Source organism: Ostrea edulis, chromosome 3, assembly GCF_947568905.1.
Source record: "Ostrea edulis chromosome 3, xbOstEdul1.1, whole genome shotgun sequence".
In the NCBI taxonomy this organism is placed as follows: Eukaryota; Metazoa; Mollusca; class Bivalvia; order Ostreida; family Ostreidae; genus Ostrea; species Ostrea edulis.
This window is the reverse complement of record NC_079166.1, coordinates 63920953-63943253: the sequence shown is the minus strand read 5'-3', so window position 1 is coordinate 63943253 and position 22301 is coordinate 63920953. Positions and strand designations below refer to the sequence as shown.

The 22301-nt window shown below is 34.6% G+C and overlaps 1 protein-coding gene across 1 annotated transcript; it reads left to right on the top strand.

Annotated features, from left to right (window-relative positions):
* Positions 1-2378: 2378 nt before the first annotated feature.
* LOC125657463 (uncharacterized) lies at positions 2379-22090 on the top strand. Its single transcript, XM_048888036.2, has 3 exons — positions 2379-3117; positions 17398-17526; positions 21438-22090. The coding sequence occupies exons 1-3, from the start codon at positions 2472-2474 to the stop codon at positions 21827-21829; spliced, it is 1167 nt and encodes a 388-aa protein (XP_048743993.2). The 5' UTR covers positions 2379-2471; the 3' UTR covers positions 21830-22090.
* Positions 22091-22301: the final 211 nt, after the last annotated feature.

Below are 22301 nucleotides of genomic sequence, written 5' to 3'. Positions count from 1 at the left end.
CACTGAATTGATAAATGCATGAAACTTGCACTGATGCTTAATATCGATGGAATAGATTGATCGATTGTGTATTGTTTGACGTAACTCTCGAGAATTTTTCACTCCTAAATACGGAGACTATGCCAGGCGCTTATGGCCATTGAGCAGGAAGTGATCTTTATCGTTCCACACCTGCTGTTACACGGGACCTCGGTTGTTACGGTCTCCTCCGAAGGACCACCCCTTTAGTTGCCTCTTACGACAAGCAAGGGATACTGAGGACCTATTCTAAACCGGATCCTCACGGGATACAATGGAATAGGAAACTTCGAGGTTATTCAGGGTCAATATTGATTTTTTTCCTAACATAATTTTTCTCAACCCACCCCTTCATTTAAACAAAGAGAAGGATATGTTATTAGATATTGACACCCTGTCTGTTGTAACATTTCATAGGGTTGTTTTAATTAGTTGTATAAATAATGAAACTAATAACAAGCACGTAGAGTCGTGTGTGAGAGGGGGGAGCGGTGCCCCCATTTTTTAAAACAAAATTCATTTTTCATTATCTTTACATGCAAAGATAGTTATTTCAACAGGCAAAGTAAGATACATTGGATAACCCCTTCTTAATTCTGTGTACATGTAGTAGTACTGAATGGTAAGGCTGGATGTTTGAACTCATGAACCCATGTGTTAGAGGATAACCCCCCCCCCTCCTTTCCTCGATAAATTTTGAAATTTGAAGATGTTTTTGATAGAGGTTTTTTTAAAAAAAAAATAAATAGCTTTACATCCACCTTTCCTTCGATTTTAGGATTTTGAATATTGAGCAAAATTAGCCGTAGATCTGTAGATCTCTGGAAATACATTAGGGCAGATCCCAGAGAGCTATAGATCTACTTTTAGGGCAAAATAAGATTGTGAGATGCTTTTTATTATGAATTGTCTTATGATTTATCTTTTTTTATTTCATTGTGAATTCTTTTAAACAATTTTCAAGTCAAGTTCTCCTCTGGCTGAAATCTAATTTTAAAATAAATGTATCCCCCCCTCCTTTTTTTCAATTTTCAAGATGGAGCTACATGAACGCCATTGCAATGACGACTATTATACACTAGGTTGATAGCTTATGTACATTGTATAACATGACAATATTTGTATTCTACGAAAGATACTAGGTCTAGTACATTGGAGAGATCACAAAAATAAAATCATTCAATGTTAAAAAAAAACAAACTAATGGTATGGGGGTGTATCAAGAGACGGATGTGGATACGCTCTCTGTCTGTTATTATGTATACGGTATCCATTAATGAGATATCGTTGAAAGTCAGGGTGTTACATCGAGGAATAATGAAACATAATGTAAAACTTATACGGTACCAATTTTGATGCACCAGAAGCGCATTTCGACAAATAATGACTCGTCAGTGATTCTTCAAGCCGAAACTTTGGGGGAAAAAACCTTGTAAGAGCTAAAAGGAAAACTAGAACGCCAAAAACTGGCGCCAAATTCGTCCAAGGATCAGAGCTATGCATGAGGGAGACTCTAAACTCTAAAATTATCCCAGATTAATTTACATATGTTGTAAATTATGTTATTTTTAGAGTAAGGGCGTTAGAGAGAATGAACCAGAGAGAGAGAGAGAGAGAGAGAGAGAGAGAGAGAGAGAGAGATTAGGGAAACTAAATATGACAGTCCAGGACTAGGAAAGTACGAGTTGTTTCCTATTGAGAAACATTTTGGAATGTGATATATGATTAGTGTAAATTGTATAACGTATAACACTGTTTGAAGTACTGATACATGTACTGGATACTAGTGTGTAAAATATACTTATCATGAAAGCACATATATTAAAATACTGTACAATAAAATTACTACAATGAGTTGTTCGTAGTGGTCTTTTGCTTTGATATATTTTGTGTATATTACTCCATTGCAAGAATGATGCCATTTGTCAATCATACCCCTCCCCCCCCCCCCCTTCATGACTGAAATAACATCAAGGTAATGTAAATATTTCGTCAATGATGATGGTAACATTGTACAGCTTTACGTAAAATATTTATGACTCTTAAAACAAGAATCTTGTCTTCAAATTGCCCATAATCCTCAATCATGAAGAGTAAAGATGAAATCAACATGTAACATAAGCCGTTTAATGCAAGGTTTTAAATTATCTTTATTTTTCATCATTTTTTAGAACTTACGCTTACGTAAATTGAAGTTTGAAAGAGAAATATCGGATTCAGTAAATGAAAACCCACTGAGATTGTACGTCATAGCCATTGGAATAAAGAAATTATGAGTCACATAATGTGCTTTTGCTTATATCATTTTTTCGGAAAAAGCATCAGGAAAAAATGTACCAAATACTGTTTATCTCAAATCTAGCATTTAAATGAAGTCTGCGAAAATGATAAGCGAATAAATAAAAGATTCAGAGATCTGATCCCGTTCTGCATTTCATTTCTTGATTTTCAAAATGAAGGACGTTCTTGGTTTGGCGTTCCTGCTGCTGTGTGCGGTACATATTCACGGCCTTTCAATACTCACTGGCAACAGTGGTCCGAATATTACTCAGCTAGATACGAATGACCTTGACTCCAAAAATGTTGACGTATTCAGACAACTTTTGAACCAGGAAACCATCATCAGAATAGGACTAGTGAAAAATGTACACGCATTGATGAAGGATATGATCATGATGAAACAAAGCCTAGAGACATTAGAATCTGCAAGTCAGAAAACTAACTTAGAAATGACAGACTTACGACGGGAAGTTGACAAGCTAAAACATGAAAACCAAAGACTTGAACTTGCAAACAGGGAGTATGATGAAATCTTTAACAATGTTAGGGGAAATTTCACACAGATCAACGAATATTTTCAGGATTTGGAGGAGAAAAGACAAGGTTTTGAGGCAAACATGAGTACGATTCTTGGAGATTTGAAAGTTGAAGTCCGGTATCTGTCAATCACTCTTCTTGATTTAAATAAACACACACTGGAAATTGACAAGGACATACCTAAAGTTATTGGAGATAAATATGATCAGTTATCCACAAGACTGAGCAATTTCATGGAGACTGTTAACGGTTCGCAAAATACAATTATAACTTCACTATTTGGTAAGTCAAATGTATTGTACTGTATTTGGTAACAATCAAAATCTTGAGTGATGACCAAACAAAATTAAACGTGTAACCATACGTTAACTATAACAACACATTTTTGACGATGGTAGGGTATTTTTTCGAGCTCGATCCTTTTCAGCAAGATTTTGTAAATTAATATACCTCATTGAATTTTATTGAATATTTTTATATACTTTCATAGCCCTGATTGCACAGATGTTGAGAAATTTTACCGAATGAAAACATCAAAGTATTGGCGGATATGTTGCGATTTTTATTCATGTCATTACCACCATGCAACCTGCACGGAGATTGGTTTCAATCAGTAACGTACACGTATAACTTAATGTTTCAATAACGTTCGAGATTAAATTAACATTAAAGAGATCAAGCTCTAGATCGCTCAAATAGATAAATAGAATAGGCATATTTTTGAAGAAGAGGAAGTTGAAGAGAATCCTTGAATTAGTGACAGGAATTATAAGAGCAATTCTCCGTAACGACCTAAATACTGCGGCACACACTGAAACATTTTGCATCGTAAATGCCATCATTCAAGAGAAATACATAAGAGCTTTCAAAAATATTAGCACGCTTATTCTGAAAAGTGACTTGTTTCCATAGTAACGGACTATATATATATATATAGAGAGAGAGAGAGAGAGAGAGAGAGAGAGAGAGAGAGAGAGAGAGAGAGAGAGAACAGGAAAATTGACGTTTAGGAAATTTTCACTTCAATTCAAAATATCACGAATGTTTGACAAGGGATTTTATGCTACATGTTGAGGAAATGTAATACGTTTTGACACCAACAGCGTGCGCGACGTCACTTGAGAATTTGGATAAATTTTGGCAGTTGTACTGTGTTCTTTGACCAACTCCTGAGCAAGAAGCCAGCCACATAAAGATAAGCAAACATCAATTCAAAAGGACTGCTTTACGTTTTCTGAAAAATAATTTTTCATGTTAAAAATTAAAAATATAACTTATCTAATGTTAACCAAAATGTGGACCGTCTGAATGCAAGATAAGAGCAATATCTTAGCCTTAATTATGTAAACAAAGATTCGGGTCTGTTTATGTTTACAAATAAACCGTTGAAATGCTGATTTTGTAATTTAAATCATATTAATTTTTATCGTCCCAAATCAAACTTGTAAATGACAGATACAAAAATCAAAGAGTATCTGGCATTTCATAATATAATTGGCATAGAAAATGTGAATTTGTTGAATTTTGCATATTGAGTTATCTCCCTTCGTGGAAGGGATAACAAATAGTAGTATTATAAACAGGAGGGAAAGGAAAATGTGTTCATTGGTATTTTAAACCTCTTTGACCATTATCATATATGTACCTGGATGTATACTAGTGTGAATGAGTTTGTAAATACACACTGGGTGTAGTAAAGAACGCTTCCTGATAAATAAACTTCATTGAATATGAATTGAAAGCTCAACTCCTGTCTTCATGTACCCGATTTACGCAGTTATAAATAATGTGGTCCGTTCTACATTTTCCCATTTGTTCGCAACCGACATTTTTATTCAACAAACATGGCTGCTACGAAGAGGGTATTCATGCCAGTCGGAAAACAAAAGTTAACGTAAGTACTGCTTGTAGTTTGATACATGGAATTATAATGTTGTAACATTACTTCACAATGACACGTTCCGTTTCTCAGTAAATGAGTGATCATGGTAAGGCATGCATATTCAATGTCATTTCATTGGCCGGGGTGGATATATATATATAATAAATATCTTCTGAATGTAGATAATGGTTTTCAGACAAAAGGAAGGTGTTGTAATCTTCTGAAAATATCTACTATATCTGATTGGTTTATCCAACATTGTCAATTTCACATAATTTTCAATTCTTAGGGTTAAGATCATTCTTAAAGAGGTACTCTACATCGTCATAATGGCTGACTTCATTTTTAAACATGGTCATGATGGATGGGAATGTAAATTTCAGCAATATTAGTATATTCATTTTAGATTAAATTGCATAACTGAGTAGCTCAGTAGGTTAGCACGTCGACTGCGGAACTGTTTATTTCAGATTGCTTTCTAGTAAAACTGTTTTTTAAATAAATAAAATATATATTTGAAAAGTTTTTAATTTCAAAATATTATTGTACATGTCCTCCACTTTCCATCCATATCGAATTTCTCTGGTGTAGCATACATCCTTAATTTTGATGGTGTCCCAAGTTTCTCGTCATGTATGTTATGAAAATTGCTCCTTATGAAAACGAAATTATCTCTCTCTTCATTCCCCCTTTTCTATTATATAATATGATGATAGTAATAGATTTGTGATGGATTGATAATAGAAATAATATGTAAATGAATTCTTTATATTTTGCGATTAATTTCGTTGAATTTTGACTCATTGCATGTTTCTTTTCTAGCAATAGGATCCATGTAAGGTCTGATGGAAAAAGAGATTATTGAGAATTCAAGTAACAACAATGATAAAGTAATAGTATGTGTATTTATTTGAAATAGTTGGTGCACCTGTATCATACGTGTACAGTCGTCCCACCGACAAAGCATATCTATATCAACAATAGACTATCCTTTCCCGTATTAATTATTTACTAGATACCTGTAATATTCTCAAGGTCTCTGATAAAAGAGGATATAAACATTTATTACTGCATCACGGGTACCTGTAAAGTGCGAAACGAAACGAAACCTACCGAAACGAAACAGATTGTATAACCGAACTCTTTTAATTATGATAATTAAAAATTGTGTCTCAGGCCCCTGTGAAAGTTACCACACATAAATATAATTCGCCTCCCCTTTAATGTATAAAGAGTTCGGTTATACAATCTGTTTCGTTTCGTTTCGGTGGGTTTCATTTCGTTTCGGTCTGTTTCGTTTCGGTAGATTTCGTTTCGTTTCGCACTTTCCATGTATCCCTGTATCACTTCCTAAATTAGTCAGTGCTAAGATTTGAAAATTGATAGAGATGTAGCTTTGTATCAGAAAGACATGGATATATATCAATAAACTTGCACAAAGATTACTTACAGGCAGAGCAGAAAGTGGGCGTGAATCATACATTAAGGTCACTTACAAAGATCAGTAAAAGTTGTCAGGATTTTTTTCTCATGCATGATACCATAACATCACACATATTGCGGGGTGATGGTGGGAGTCATCCAAGACCCTCAAATATTCAAAGTTAACTGGAGAAAAATTCTGAATTACGACATTTTCCCAGTAATCGTGAATGTATATACTGTAAATGGGTAAATGATTGCGGTGGTGTTAATTTCGCTATGTTCGCGGTCGGGGATTTTCCCGCGCAATTAAAACAACCCCAATTTTGCAAGTGTGACACAATACGTTTTGAACAGTTATAAAATTTGAATTCTGCGAAAATAAACCACCGCAATTAGATCAATATGAAGAACCCCGAACTTTTAGCACTGCAAAATTAAAACTTCTTAGAGTAACTATCTTTTTATGGTTTAAAACAATTTACACATGCCATGGACTACCCTTCACCCAATTCATCATATACAGCTTAGCCTGAGATTGCACAAAACATCATTGAACATTGAAGAAATGAAGGGAATAACAGAAATAGTATGGGTTTGGGTGTTGTTGCTTATTATTGTTTTGCGGAGGTTCCTTTCTGTTTGTTTGTTTGTTGTTGTTTTGTTGTTGTTTTGTTTTGTTTGTTATTTCGTATTTTGGTTAAATATTATATGGTAGCTTTATCACAAGCTGTACAAATATATTTCAGTTTGTTTAAATCATGGGTTCAGAGGCAAAGGTATACGTAGGACTACTATATGTATCATACATAGGAATACAGGAACAATTGCATATAATTATATTGAAATATGAATTATTGTAAATAATTTTTATATATATCAGGTGTAAATTTTATCAATAAATGTCAGATTTATATATTCACAAAGAATTGTGATATTTTGTATGGCATGTCAAACATTGCAATATTTGATCTTTTCCATTTGTATTGTATAATTTTCCATTTGTATTCTCTGTTTTCCATTTGCATTGTATAATTTTTCATTTGCATTGTATAAATTCCATTTGTATTGTATAATTTTCCATTTGTATTCTATATTTTCCATTTGTATTATATAATTTTTTTCGTTTGTATTGTATAATTTCCATTTGCATTGCAAAATCTTTCATTTGTATTGCATCCGAGGAATTGTTTATTTTGATTTGTTACGGAAGATTTCATTAGTTTAGGTCCCACTTATATTTAGCCGTCACCAGCTGCAGGTGACGTACCATAAATAGACTTACTATGCTACATGTACGCGCACAGTGACGTAGCAGTGGGTGTTCTTTAACGTGCCAACGCCTGTCGCAACACGGGTTGTCTGCTTTTAAGGTCACATTATCCGAAAGATCCGTGATTCTCACTTTTAAATAGCAATGCGTATGGGAAAGTATTTTAAAACTATATTTACGTCTTAGAAGGTTTGATGCAGCCATGGCACGAGTAGAACTCGAACATGCGACTTCACGGTTACGAACCAAAGGGTATATCACTTAACTACCGCGATCGGTTCCATATAAGGACTAGTTGAACATACATGTAGCTAGCAATGAGGAATCTTGCGCCGGGACGACCCCCCCCCCCCCCTTCCCTTCACAAATATGATATTTTGTATAGAGATGTCGAAAAAAGCATGCATGTACAATTTATTTTGTCAGAACGCACTTGTCTCAGGGGACTTCAGAGACGGATCCAGGAATTGCGGTTACGGGGGCGCCACTTTATGAGGCAGGGCTCTGGGGGCCCCCAGTGGGTCCAGGAGGAAGCCCTGGTGGGGATCCAGGGGCGAAGCCCCCGGAAGTTCCTGGATTTTACAGATTTTATAGGGCTTGAAATATGTCATTTTTAATACAGTGAAATTGGTAAAACGACGCACATTTTAAGGGTTTCTGGAAAAATTAAGTTCTCTCAATAAAGTAATTCAAGAAATCAAAACATTTTGTCATTTATTTCTCCGGGAATGGAAGAAATTATTGCTTCTTTTATCGTTTAATATATTTTTCTAAACAAGATACCAAGATTTACCTTAAATTTGAAAGTTTTAGGGGGAGCCTCCCTTAAATCCGCCACTGACTTCGCCCTCCCCCTGCACCCCCTCCCTCCACCAAGGCTTTGCACTGGACTCACTAGGGATCTTAAGACAGTCCCGAGACATCCAGCAGTTTACTGCGTTCAGAATTATCTAGATCAGCTAGTGGTTAAATAGGAGACTAGTTTGAATATGCTAATCACATTAGACGTATAAAAGCGATAAATTAATGGGGGGGGGGGTTACACCATTACACTTAGCAAATGCGGTACATTCCTGCGAAACGTGGCTCCTGAACTTAACCTCTTCAACATCTCGCGTAGTACCAAATTCAATAAACGATAACTTAAAAATCAAACTCGATGTGAACAATTGGTGGGGACCCAAGGGCCGAATTAAGTCCCCCGAATCTACTAAATTCTGACTAAATAAAAATGTGCATGCTTTTCTGGACAGTTCTATTTTTTTGAAAATGATCGGGGGAGGGTTCGCCATTACTAGAGCTAGCTACGTATTTTTAAAAATAACTGGTCCTGCATGGACCTGGTCGCGGTAGCTCAGTGATATATCGCTTGGTTTGTGGGCGGGAGGTCGTGAATTCGAGAACCGTTACTATCAAACCAAGACAGTGATTGCTCCTTTGCCAAACACTCGGCATTTAAAAGTGAGAATCACGGGTCTTTCCGTAGTGACCTTAAAAACATATATTCCGTATCGCTGCACAGGCGTTGGCACGATAAAGAACCGTCATTGCTACGGCCCTGTGTGCTAAGCAGGTCTTCATTTGTGGTACATCAGTGACGTTAACTAATGAAATCCTTCGTAACAAATCAAAATAAATATTTCCTGGATACAATACAAATGAAAAATTATACAATGCAAATGGAAAATATAGAATACAAATGGAAAATTATACAATACAAATGAAAAATATAGAATACAAATGGAAAATTATACAATACAAATGGAAAATTATACAATACAAATGGAAATTATACAATGCAAATGAAAAATTATACAATGCAAATGGAAAATATAGAATACAAATGGAAAATTATACAATACAAATGAAAAAGATCAAATATTGCAACGTTTGACATGCCATAATTTTGTGTGTATATATGTTTATGTAAGTGTTATCTTATATTTGTATAATGGAGTTGTAAGAGAAAATTCATTTTTGATTTATATTTTACGTGCAGTTTCTGTGTAATTTAGGTTACATCAGTTGACTGGGCAGACATACATAACCAGGATGCATAATCAGAAGGAATACAGAGTATATTCAGATTTGTCAAGTCAGTGTGGATTAACCCCAGCTATGATTTTATCAAGATTTTCAATTTTTTTCAGTGTGCAGCATTTGCTTCACAGATATATTACGAAACATTACAATGTGCACTTTCATTGTCTGATTTCTGGGCAAAATTTACAAATTTAAATCTTACAAGCATGTACGTAGTAAAAATATTGTGTATTCAAAATTAATTTTAACTGATTTTAGCTTTTTCTGTAATATTGATTATTGATTAAGAAAAACATTTATGTAATGAAGCAAAATTTCTTTTTAGCTCTCGTGAATTAAAATCTGAAATAAGCTTTTCGGATCACCCATTTTCCGTCTGTTTGTAAATTTTTCACATTTTCGACTTCTTCTCCAGAACGTCTAGACCAATTTAAACTAAACGTGGCAAAAAGTATTCCTGGATGAAGGGAATTCAAGTTTGTTCAAATTAAGGGCTGGCTGTCCGTCCGTCCGGGGACATGTTTTCTGGACTTTCATCCGTAACGGATGCATGTACAACTTTGAAATTTGGTCACAATTTCTCCCTCAAGAATTATAAGAGTGAGTTTGCATTTCAGCTGGATTGGTCCATCCCTGACCTACTTTATGGCTAGAAGTAGGTCAAACAGTTTTCCGGACTTTTTTCCTTACAGATACAGATATTGCCCTGAAATTTACATATAACAAATTCTATGGTCGTTATAACGGCCTAGTTTGTCAATGCAACCTATCATTGGGTCAAATGCTGATTGTTAAGCAGTTCTTGGCACACCGATTTTGTCTACGGATAACTCCGTTTGCCTGATTGGAAGATAGGGCTCACAGCGGGTGTGGCCGGTTGACAGGGGATGCTTACTCATCCTAGGCACCTGATAACACCTCTGGTGTGTTCAAGGGTCCGTGTTTGCCCAACTATCTATTTTGTATTGCTTGTAGGAGTTATGAGATTGATCACTGTTCGTTATCTTCACCTTTCAGAAGCTTCCTTTCAGAGGAATACAAGTTCAGTCCGTCCGTCCATGACCTACATTAGGACTAAAAGTAGGTCAAGCAGTTTTTCCGATTTTTTTCCATTATGGATAGATATTGCCCTGAAATTTAGTCACAGGCTTTTCCTTCGAGGATTACAAGTATAGTTTGAATTTCAGCTGGATTGGTCCGTCCCTGGCCTACTTTTAGGCTGAAAATAAATCAATCAGTTTTCCGGGGTTTTTTTTCATTACGAATATAAATATTGCGCTGAAATTTAGTCACAGGCTTCCTCTTGGAGGAATGCAAGTTCAGTTTGCATTTCAGCTGAATTGGTCCATCCTTGACCTACTTTTTTTTAATAAATAGGTCAAACAATTTTCCCGACTTTTTTCAATACGATTACAGATATTGCCCTGAAATTTAGTTACAGGCTTCCTCCCAGAGGAATACAACTTCAGTTACCTACTTTTGCGCTAAAAATAGATCAATTAGTTTTTCGGACTCTTTTCATTGCGGATACAGATATTGTCCTGATATTTAGTCAAAGACTTCCTCCCAGAGGAATACAAGATCCGTTTGCATTTCAGCTGGATTGGTCCATCCTTGACCTACTTTTCGGCTTAAAATGGATCAAACAGTTTTCTGGACTTTTTTTTAAATTACAAGGATACAGATATTGCCCTGATATTTAGTCAAAGACTTCCTCTCGGGGGAAGACAAGTACATTTAGCATTTCAACTGGATTGGCGCACTATGACCTACAGTACTTACGGGGTAGAAGTAGGTCAAACAGTTTTCCAGATTTTTTTGGGTATGGTCACAGGTATTGCTCTGAAATATTGTCACAACCGCCCTCTCAGAAAAATACGTAATCAGTTCACATTTCAAATAGTTCAACTTAATTGGTGCACCGTGGCCTACTTTAGGGCTAAAAGTAGATCAGATGGTTTTCTGGACTTTTTATCATCATAGATAGATAGATATTACACTGGCATTTTGTCACAACTTTGATTCTCAGAGAAATACATAATCAGTTCACATGTCAGATGGATTGGTGCGCCATGACCCACTTTAAGGCTTTTCTATTCAGAATGTGTGTTGTATCAATTCAGAGTGCGCAACCTGTTTCCAGGTTGAATTTCACTGTCTGACGGGCGTATATTGTACCGTTTGTGGTAATCTTGTTAAAAGCAAGCAGTTAATGATGCTTATCTAAAAACTGTCAATTTTGAAAACATGGAGGGATGGGGTAAAAGGAGGTTAACCTACTGTCTAAGAAAGTGATGGGGAAAGCTGATTTTTAGAAAATTGTGCTTTAATATTTTGCTTCTTAATATTGATATAACTGATAGATTTTGTTTCTTATTGGTGAAAATATACCTTCTAATACGATCTTGGAATAACAGATATAATTAAGTTGATTGCCAGGCTTTTGAAACACTTCCTGACAAAGTTATCACTTTTTTCAGTGCATTAAACGAAAATTATCTCCGTTTGAAAAAAAAAAATATTGTGAGACTTTTGACAATTTTTCTCTATTTGTTTCAGAATTAACATTGTTTCATTGGTTGAATATAATTGTATTGTATTTTGGGTTAATTCTAAATAAAGCCTGTCTTTGAGAAAGTGTTACTTTGTATTGAAAATAATACCCGCTTTGAACTTTTTGTGTAATTTTTAGCTATAAAACTTATTCAAATGTTTGGTCATAGTACTTCAAAATTCCTACGTTGCTTCCTTTTCTTTAATTTTAGAAATTGTGAGCAGCAGAGTCGTCCACCTCAATAAAATATCTAAGTATGAAGCAGAAGTTGACGACTCTGTGGTGTCTTTTATTTTGAGTTCATAGAGATATATCAGATCGACATATGAATGAAAATTATCATTGTTAATTGATAATATGTCGTCAATATATCTAAATGTGGCATTAAAGGCTACAGCAAGAAATGTTTTCTCGCGTAGAAGTTTTTGAATTCGTGCCTATGGGAATTCCAACAGAAGACCTGATCACCAAAGACTACGAAGATATTGTAAGCCTTTTGACACCCTGTCATAACAAGATATACTGTGCATACTATTTGGACTACATGTTTATTTTACTTCGCCTCGCTCCTTCATTATCAAAGACTTGAATGATAACTAGGTATATCATTGTATGAATTTATTTGCTGGATTTCTTCCAGTCAGTAACGCCATATATAAATAATGCCTTGTCGGATTAAAATAATAAACTCTAAATAAACATCATTGTGGATTGTGGTGTCCGTATGGTGGAGAGCTCTAAAGCTATATATATTGTATAATTTCTACATTTTCATACCTAGTGAATTTCAGTGTTTTGACTCTTTGAAATGGACGATGTAGTCGATTCAGATCAGGATAATGCAGCTGGCAAACGTCTTGCTTTATATACTTATATACCGAACAAGCAATGAATAATTGTCCTTTTTAGAGCATCTCCGAACTACTTTAGGTACAAAACTTCAGATATTGAAAAGTACATTATGTCAAAGTGTCCTATTTATGTACAATGAATTATTATCAAAGTTAATATGATTGCATACAAACATAAGTCAAAATAATTCTTTATAATAAAACGGACAACCACAGTCCTATACGTAGGAATGCAGAACAACACTACGTAAATTGTACATTACGCCATCACAATAAGTTCAAAGTAGTTTGATCACTTATGTTGCAAATGAACTACAGCATATAAGACAAATGAAGTAGAAATACATAAACAATAGGACAATGCTACTGCAAGGTGGTGTATCTATAGACAAAATATCACGTGATGCTTTCCTTCGTAAGTAACATGGCAGGCGGCTAACTTTCAACATGCGATAGTAGAAGTTACGTGATTTACTCCGATTATCCTATGTCCTTAATTAGTGAATGTAAAATGATTTTTCAGAAAAATTTCTATAAGTACATGTAAATGTAGATACACTTCCTGTAAAATAAAGAACATACACAGTAGAATTGAAGATTTTGGTTGAAATAATCTGGTGTTATGTAATAGGATTTCCCCCATCTACTCTACAGTAGACTTTCCCACGGGGGATTCTACTCTAAAAACAATCTTCCTTTTTTTCAAATACTAAAGTAGGATTCCTCTTCCATAAAGTGGTATTAAAGGGATCATATTTCAAGGATGTCGACCAGTTTAATTTTTTTTAGGATAATGGAGGATCCAGAGGAGGCATCTACGATGTATGTTGAAAATTCAAAGGCTATTCACCATTCGATTATTCGTCTATCCTCATATGATAACCCCCTTTACTTTTAAATCAAACTAGGTATATAAACATGCATGAGACGTAAAAACTAGAAATACTCCTTCTTGTATTTTGCTGGGTTGCGCTACATCTTGCCGAAAAAGCAATAAATTCATTGAGTGAAGATAAGGTATAGACTAATTTACCTATAAACAAATACATACTCAAGAGTAGAATATATCACTAAACTCTCTCATTCTACTTCATTTGTCCGTGGGGGACTTCGTGGCCGAATGGTTAGAGCATCGCGCTCAAAATCACACTGCCTCTTACCTCTGTCGGCGCAGGTTAGAATCCCGCTCTCGCTCGTAAGTGAGAAAGTTTCCCAGTTTACTTTCGGAAGGTTGGTGTTCTCTTCCCAGGTATATTGTATCTGGGTTCTCTCTTCCATCAATAAAACTGGGCGCCACCAGATAACTGAAAAATTGTTGAGTGTTGCGGAAAACATCAATCGATTTATTTGTCCGACCTTATCTTGGGCACAAGTATCTATGATTGACATCAGAAACCTCGATACAATGCAACCTTATGAAATTAGAATTATCATGTCTGATTTACCACTAAAAGAGATTGTTTATTATAAAATCTAAGTAAGAGCTGACGTGGATAGTTTATACTTCTTTTCTGCAATATCGCAGCAGTAATTGCCCGTTTAACATAACATTTTATTGTTTATATTCACAACTTTCTTGTCCCTTGAGGATCCAGGTTAGAATAGGTTCTCAGTACCCCTTGTTTGTTACAAGGAGCGACTAAATGGGGCGATCCTTTGGATAAGACCGCTAAAACCAAGCCCTTCACCGGCAATTGTCTCCATATGAGTAAAAATTACTCCAGGGAGACGTTAAAGAACAAGAAAGAAAGAGACATGGAAAGCCAGAATAGTAAACATTGAATAGATATTTCGATGAAAATTTAAATTTGACTTGGTTTTATTTCTAATGCAAAGTCAATACGTATATGAAAAATGATTTAGGTAAAATTTAAATATTCCAAACATAACTTGTTCAAAATAAGAAATTTCAGTGTTTAAATGTAAATAAATGTAGGAAAACAATAGTTTGGTAGAAAAATCATTCATTTACATTTTTTGGTATTATTATTAACTCAGAGGATAAAAATTAAGCAATTTTAGACATCACTCATACGAGCGGAATTAAATACATTTTTATTATAACAGGTCAAAGGTAAGTAGAAAACCAGCCATCTTTTAAGATTTAAAATAAATATCAAATTATATCACTTTTTGTGCTCTATTGATTGATTTGATGACGTAGCACGATACAATGGAACTTTTCAATTTCAACAACACGAAGCAAACCAATGTTGCACACCATATTTTTCACGATTTCAAAGAAAAAAAATCTAAATTATTTTTACTGTGTCGGTTGAGAAAATACTGTACTTTAAAATTACAAATACAACATAAAATGTTAGTGCATTAAAATTAAATATTTTCATAGAAAACTTTTAATTAGCACGATATAGTGACACCGGTTCTTTTAATTAGTTATCTAAAGTTGATGAAAGTACTCAATGTATTGTATCATTCAATTATTGCACGCGTTAATTCAATTATTCATATCATTAGTTCTTCTATTGGGCACAGTAATTCGATGAATACTCTCTTCAATAGAATTAGTTATATCAATAATTCTATAATAGCCTGCAATAATTAATTAATTGCTACATTGTATGATATCAATAATTCAAATAAAGATAGCGTCAATTTATTAAGCTCATCAATTAAATCAATTATATCAATAATATAATTACTGAGAGCAGAATTCATTGGAAGAGAGCAATAATTCGAATTTTTTTTTATATCTTTAGTTGAATTCAGGATATCTTTAATTCAATAAATGTGCTCATAAATTCAAATATTGCATATTCATATACTGAATTCAATTAAAAATGACATATGCAAGAATGAAATGGGAAAAAAGATATTTGAATTGATTAATACGTCTAGACAAATCCGCGAATTTAAGAAACCGTGAATATTTTAATTTTTTTTAATTATTATTCTTTGATACACAGTGTGTTTAAAAAAAGGGGAGGGGCTTATAGTGATTTGAATCCGCGAATTTATGAACCCGCAAATGTGTATAAAAAATTAAAACGCAGAAATTACAATCCGTGAAATTATTCCCCAATGCAGTATTCCATATATAAGATAAAGGATAGAGTAGGGGGAAACACTTACTCTGAAGGGTAGTTCTACTCTAGAGTAAGTTTTCTCCTTTCGGAAAATCTACTCTTGATTGCGATTTCCGGTGGCAGGATTCTACTCTGTAGCCATTTTTTTAGGGGAGTGGGGGTAAAGCCTATTCCAGAGTCAGTAGTGACGACAGTGGTGGTAGGGGGAATCGCATCTCGCAGTTTCCGTGATAGAAATATACAGTAACTCACTCATTTTTATATTATTAGAGTACAAAATCATATCTAGAACTGTCCTATGAACTTATGTGAGCAAGGGATTACACTCATCACGTTTATGTATTTCAGAAAACGTTTCTTTTTTTTACCGTCAAATCAATTCGGTATAATGAAATAATTATCTCGCTTTAATGAGATACCTTTTATCAGAGTATAAACTGCTATATGAACTTGTGTGTACAAAGGATTAGAACCACGAATCATCACTTTGGTGCATTTCAGAAAACAATGTTTCTTTTTCTACTGTGATATCAACTCGTTATAATGAGATGACTATCTCATAACGATATACGAAGTCAATGCAACGAGATTACTAAGTCGTAGCAACGAGATACTACATGTAATACATGCTAACGGAAACACGTTATAACGAGATGTTTACTCGTTATGCCAAAATACTTGTAACAATTCTTTATAACGAGATACTAACTCCATACAACGAAATACTAATTCGCTATAACGAAAACATTTTCTCATTATGACAGAATTGCTATTAAGTTGTTATGATGAAAAAAATATCGCCTAAATCGTTGTTTTTTTTTATATATGTGTATATATAACAGGGTATTTTAACACTTTATAACGATACAGTGTATATCGAAGTCGTAATAACAACGTAATTGAATCGTTATAATGAGATACTAATTGATTAAGTTATTAAGGAAAATATGCCGCTATAACGAGGCACTGCATTGTTATAACGAGACAATCTTTATTGTTAACAATGAGATATCAACTCGTTATAACGGGATAATTGAGTTGTCATAACGAGATAATTATGTCGTAAAATGGTATAATGATATCTCGTAATATAACGAGAACATCAAAATGAAATAAAAGGTTAATCACAGACATCGGTATAAGGAATAATTATTTAGTTTAGATTTAGTATGTGATGTAAAAAAAAAAACAACCAAAAAACTAATGCAAACATGGGGTATTTCTAATTATTTAAACTCTCACACGCTTAACATTTATATTGCTTTCTTTTTTTCCCTACATGTATGATGCAATTTTCACCTATATTTCTTCAGTACAATATCGAATTATTGTTTTGTTTTTGGTTCTTTCTGCATTTATGCAGGTGAATTACAGTGTTGTTTACATTATATCCAATGGCAAAGGCAAGACCAATACAAACAATTTTGGAATAGTAACTATAATAGATTTCGTTTTCGAAGACATGATATGTTTCTATTCCATTATTAAAGATGAAGTCAATAAAACCATTGTGGACCTGAAGGCGGAAGTTAAAGAATCTCAGTTTGATCAAATGAAGCTCTCCTCTACAGTGTCGGCTCTGGAGGTGTTCCGAATGAATATGTCCATGAACCAATGTGGTAAGGTCATGTTGTCAGACTAGATATTTATATGTACATACATATATAGCATTATGTTGGAAAATCTACACAGCAGTAAGATTTACCAAAGCTTTCCTCGTATATTTTACTTAAATAAGCGTTAGTACTTAAGAAAAAAATATTGGTGTTGTAGCAGAGGATTTTCTCCCGCGTAGCCCCACACCACCACCTCCAGAGTAAAGACGTTCCGTTGGATTAGATATTCACCCTGAAAACAGGCCCTTTTTAGATTTCCTTTGTAATATTTAACACAAGTCCATTTCCCCCTTTGAAAAAGCAACCCGAGTATTGAATTTCCCCCAAACTGACAGTACCATCCTCATCTTTCATCTAGTAGTATTCGATTTTGGTTCGATTAGTAGAATCCATTTACATGGTGTATATTACATTGAATTGAGTCTAACGGTGTTGTTTTTCTTGTTAACGGAAAATATCATAATGACAATTAAGCGTCTATGTAAATCAAACTAACGTACATGTAGTTCTTTGCTAGTTTTCAAATTAGCCAAAATATATTGTATAAAATGTAAGAAATAAAGTCATTTTAAAAATTTCACTGACATATGAAGTTAGTTAATCACTTGAGGAGGATTATCCAGTTTAGTAGCTATTATAGGGGAAAGCTGATTGTTAAGCGTAAAACCTCAAATGATTTTAAAGTAGTTATGATTCATTGCATTAAGCAATAATCAATTTTATTGAAATAACATGATGCCCGTGGGTCTTAACGGTCACCTGAGTACCATGCATCATATTTTCTTAAACTCATGACTCGTGTGCATGAAATTTTTATTCTAACAAATTATTAATAGGTAATTTATCATAGGCCCCAAAACTCCTACCCTAGGAATAATCAAGAGAGAAATCCATGCTTGTTTGCTTATGTCATAATAATAGAACCTGAATGAGGAGCAATTCATATCACAATTGTAGAAAACGTCTCAGGGCTCATTATAATCATGCAAACATTCCTCCATAATGTCCAAAAGTAAAGAATACGATTGTCTAAGATATAATGCATTTCAATAAATGACCAACTTAGCCCCGCCCTGGGGCTTCAAGCCTAAACCTAAGGGTAAGGAATTTCACAAATTTGGTAAGGGCTCATTGTTTATTATAATCATACAAACAATTTGACTGCTTAATGTCCGGGAATAACTAAAGTTTTTGTACATTGAATCAATTTTGATGTCTTTGGCTCCACTTTTCATGTCCTAGGGATACAGGAGACATCAATTTCACAATTTTTGTTCCCATTTACCCATAAATGTATGTATACATAGATGTATATATACATGTATATACCAAACTTGGTTATAATTGGTTCAGCTGTTCGAAAGAAGCTGGAAAAGTACAAAAGTTTACGACTGACGCACAACGATAAAAGATATCAATAGATCACTTGAGGGACTCGGATCACCAAAAAGGGTGGTATTAAGTTGCCTTTTAAGCTACCTACCGACCCATAGGTTAAAAGTTTGAGTAGGAAAGTGGAATCAACGATAATAGAGGTTTTAGATGCATTTGTTAACTTTATACCCCAAAGTATAATTTCTTCTGATCTGATAAGGGATATGATCTGTGATAGATTGTATGATCCCGAATGAGAATACTGAATACGCCGTGAAGTGTATAAATGGAAAGTCACTTGATAAATGCAAGGTGAAGATAACGAACAACGATCAATCTCATAACTCCTATAAGCAATACAAAATAGATAGTTGAGCAAACACGGACCCCTGGACACACCAGAGGTGGGATCAGGTGCTTAGGGGGAGTAAGCATCCTCTGTCGACCGGTCACACCCGCCGTGAACCCTATATCCTGCTCAGGTAAACGGAGTTATCCGAGGTCAAAATCATTGTACCAAGAACGGCTTAACAATCGGTATGAAACAAGTCAGACAGCATTTGACCCAATGATAGGTTGTATTGACTAACTAGATCGTTATAACGACCATAGAATTTGCGAAACTGTTGAAACCCCTGTACCATCAACTTGTTTGTCAGTAGCTACCTCGATTTAAAAACTGACTATAAGCAGAACAAGCTCTTGCATATCGAATCAGTTGAGATATATAAACACCATATGCAGGTGATAATGGAATATTGCTACATATAAGTGGGAAGTTGACGATGGAGAAGCTGAAATCATTCCGTTTGTCATACAGTTGAGTTGTCAATTTGCCGTTAATGTCTACTTTCAATAAAATATCTAAGTATGAAGCAGAAATGGACGTCTCTGTTGTGTCCTTTACTTCGAGCTCACAGGGATATATCAAATCCTGGGAATTTGTTTGGAATAAAGGTTAGTGCCATCTCAAATTCTCAGTTTGCCTGTGGACGCGCGTGTCCGAGATGATATTTTTCATCATATCACTGGTTTGATGATACTATATACATGTAGACGATTCAAAAACGATTCCATGACAGAGCAAAACATATTTGTCAGTAACACGCGCTCAATGAAAATATGGGAACTAAATGCAAATATTAATCAGGGCGGGTTATCCACCATTAAGGAAAAAATATACTGACTTTCTGCGGGGGGGGGGGGGATTCAATACTAGGACACCGGTTTAAAAATCTTATCATAATCAATTTTTCAGATACAATTCGATTATTAACGTTTTAAGTTTTCAGTTACATGTAATGTCAATCAAACATTAATATTAAATGTTTAACTCACTTCAACATGTGTTTACATTTGTTGACCTCAAATTGTCAGAGTATCGTTGATCCCTCTCCACCCTCTATATGAGTTTATGAGAATTTGTTACCAATTCATTAAGTATGTACTATTCATTCATGATTAATTAAAGCATTAGATTCCTTGCTATGAGTTGATATATTCAATATGTAATGCTTATTTTAAGTGAGGGAGGGGGCAGTCGGTGTTGCCGTAGTTTGTTCATACTCGTTCGATATTAACTCATAACAATGCAATCCGAGCACTGCAAGAAACTCAGCTCTGAACCTCATTCTGATAATACAAACAAGACATGAAAGTAGTTTAAAATTCCGAGTTACACACCTACGAAATTTTGAAATAGGAGTACATGTTTAAATGAGAAACGATATTGCAAAAATATACCTAAAAGCTCGTAATGACTTTGGAACCAGATATAATGATGAATATTGTACAATGATTCGCAATTTGTTTATAAAAAAAATTGTACTTCATCACTATCCCGTAAATTGCAAAATTGCGTGAATATCCTAAATGTTTCAAAATTGCATGAATATCCTTAATGTTTCAAGAATATGTCGTACGTCATGTTAACTGACAAGAGAGATGGGTGATAAGTATAAGACGCGAGTACTAGTATGTCATTAATTTTCATTGTCGTTACTGAAAAAAATTAAAAGAAAATAGCAGACTGACTACTTATATACATGTAAGCAAATCCATTAATCCAAATTCCATTGCAGGCACGTAGATATAGGGAGGGGGGGGGTCCCATCTGTTTTAATAACCATTTTTCTTTGTTGTTAGTTTTTTTTTCATGCAAAGTAATATGTATTACATAACCCCCTCCCCCGTATTTTTAAATAACAGTATGGAATGTTAAGAATGTAAGATTGAAGTATTGAATTGAACCCATGTACTAAAGGATTAATGCTGCCCCTCTTTCCCTTAATATGATTTTTGAAGTTTTATCAAACGAACAACTACCATTCCTTCTTCTTCTTCTTTTTTAAATCTTATTCCTTATTAAAAAAACTAGACAATTGTGAAGTCATCGTCTTTGAAAAATCATGCTAATTGCCTTCAATGTAATGTTTGGTGAAATGAAATGCAACTTGGGAATCTTTGGGATCTTAAATAAGATATAAAGATAAAGTTCGTTATATTTTTGCATTTGATAAATAAATGATGATAAATTGCAGGTATAACCAGAAAGGTGGCCTTCACTGTCGGAGTGTCGTCTACTGACAGCTCCTGGAACAGCGGTACGTTAGTGTTTCCACGTGTCGTGTACAATATAGGAGGAGGATACGACCCAAACACCGGAGTCTTCACAGCCCCTGTCGACGGACACTTCGTCTTCTTTGTCAACGTACAATCTTATTCGTCCCAACATATTTATACATATCTAGTACTTAATGGAACCCCGAAAGTCACAACTACGGCTTATTCTCCTTCTTACTCGTCAGGACCAAACATGGCTGTGTTAAGTCTCCAAAAGGGAGACAGAGTGTGGGTTAAACGTTATGCCGGTAAAGGTTATTATACAGAAAGTGATGCTCCGATAACAACTTTCTCAGGGTTCCTCATATGAAATGATGACATTTTAGATCAGATACTTAACGTCTATAGCGACTTCTTAACCAACATATGCGAATCTAGAAATGAATCATGACCCCCAGGAAAGTGTGAGATCAATCTTGATCATGGCAACGGTTATGATACAGTAAGTAATACCCAGTCATCACGATCTCCGAATTTCGCATATGAATATTTAGGCACACTATTAATTCTTTTCAAGTCTACTACATGATCCTACTCATGTAATATGTGTTAATAAAATATTGTACTTGCATATTTCGGTGTTTTTGCGGCGTGGTTCGGTTTTTTTAATTAATAACTTTTTGGGTTTTATTGAAAGTCAATCGAACATGATGTATGATGTTCAGTTTGCTCCTTAAATCAACTGCAGTATGTTCCTGTGATCTGCCCAATTACCATGCGTTCCAATGAGCACGTTCCAAAGATCCTATAATCTTCGCCGTACCATTTCCTGATGAGATGCA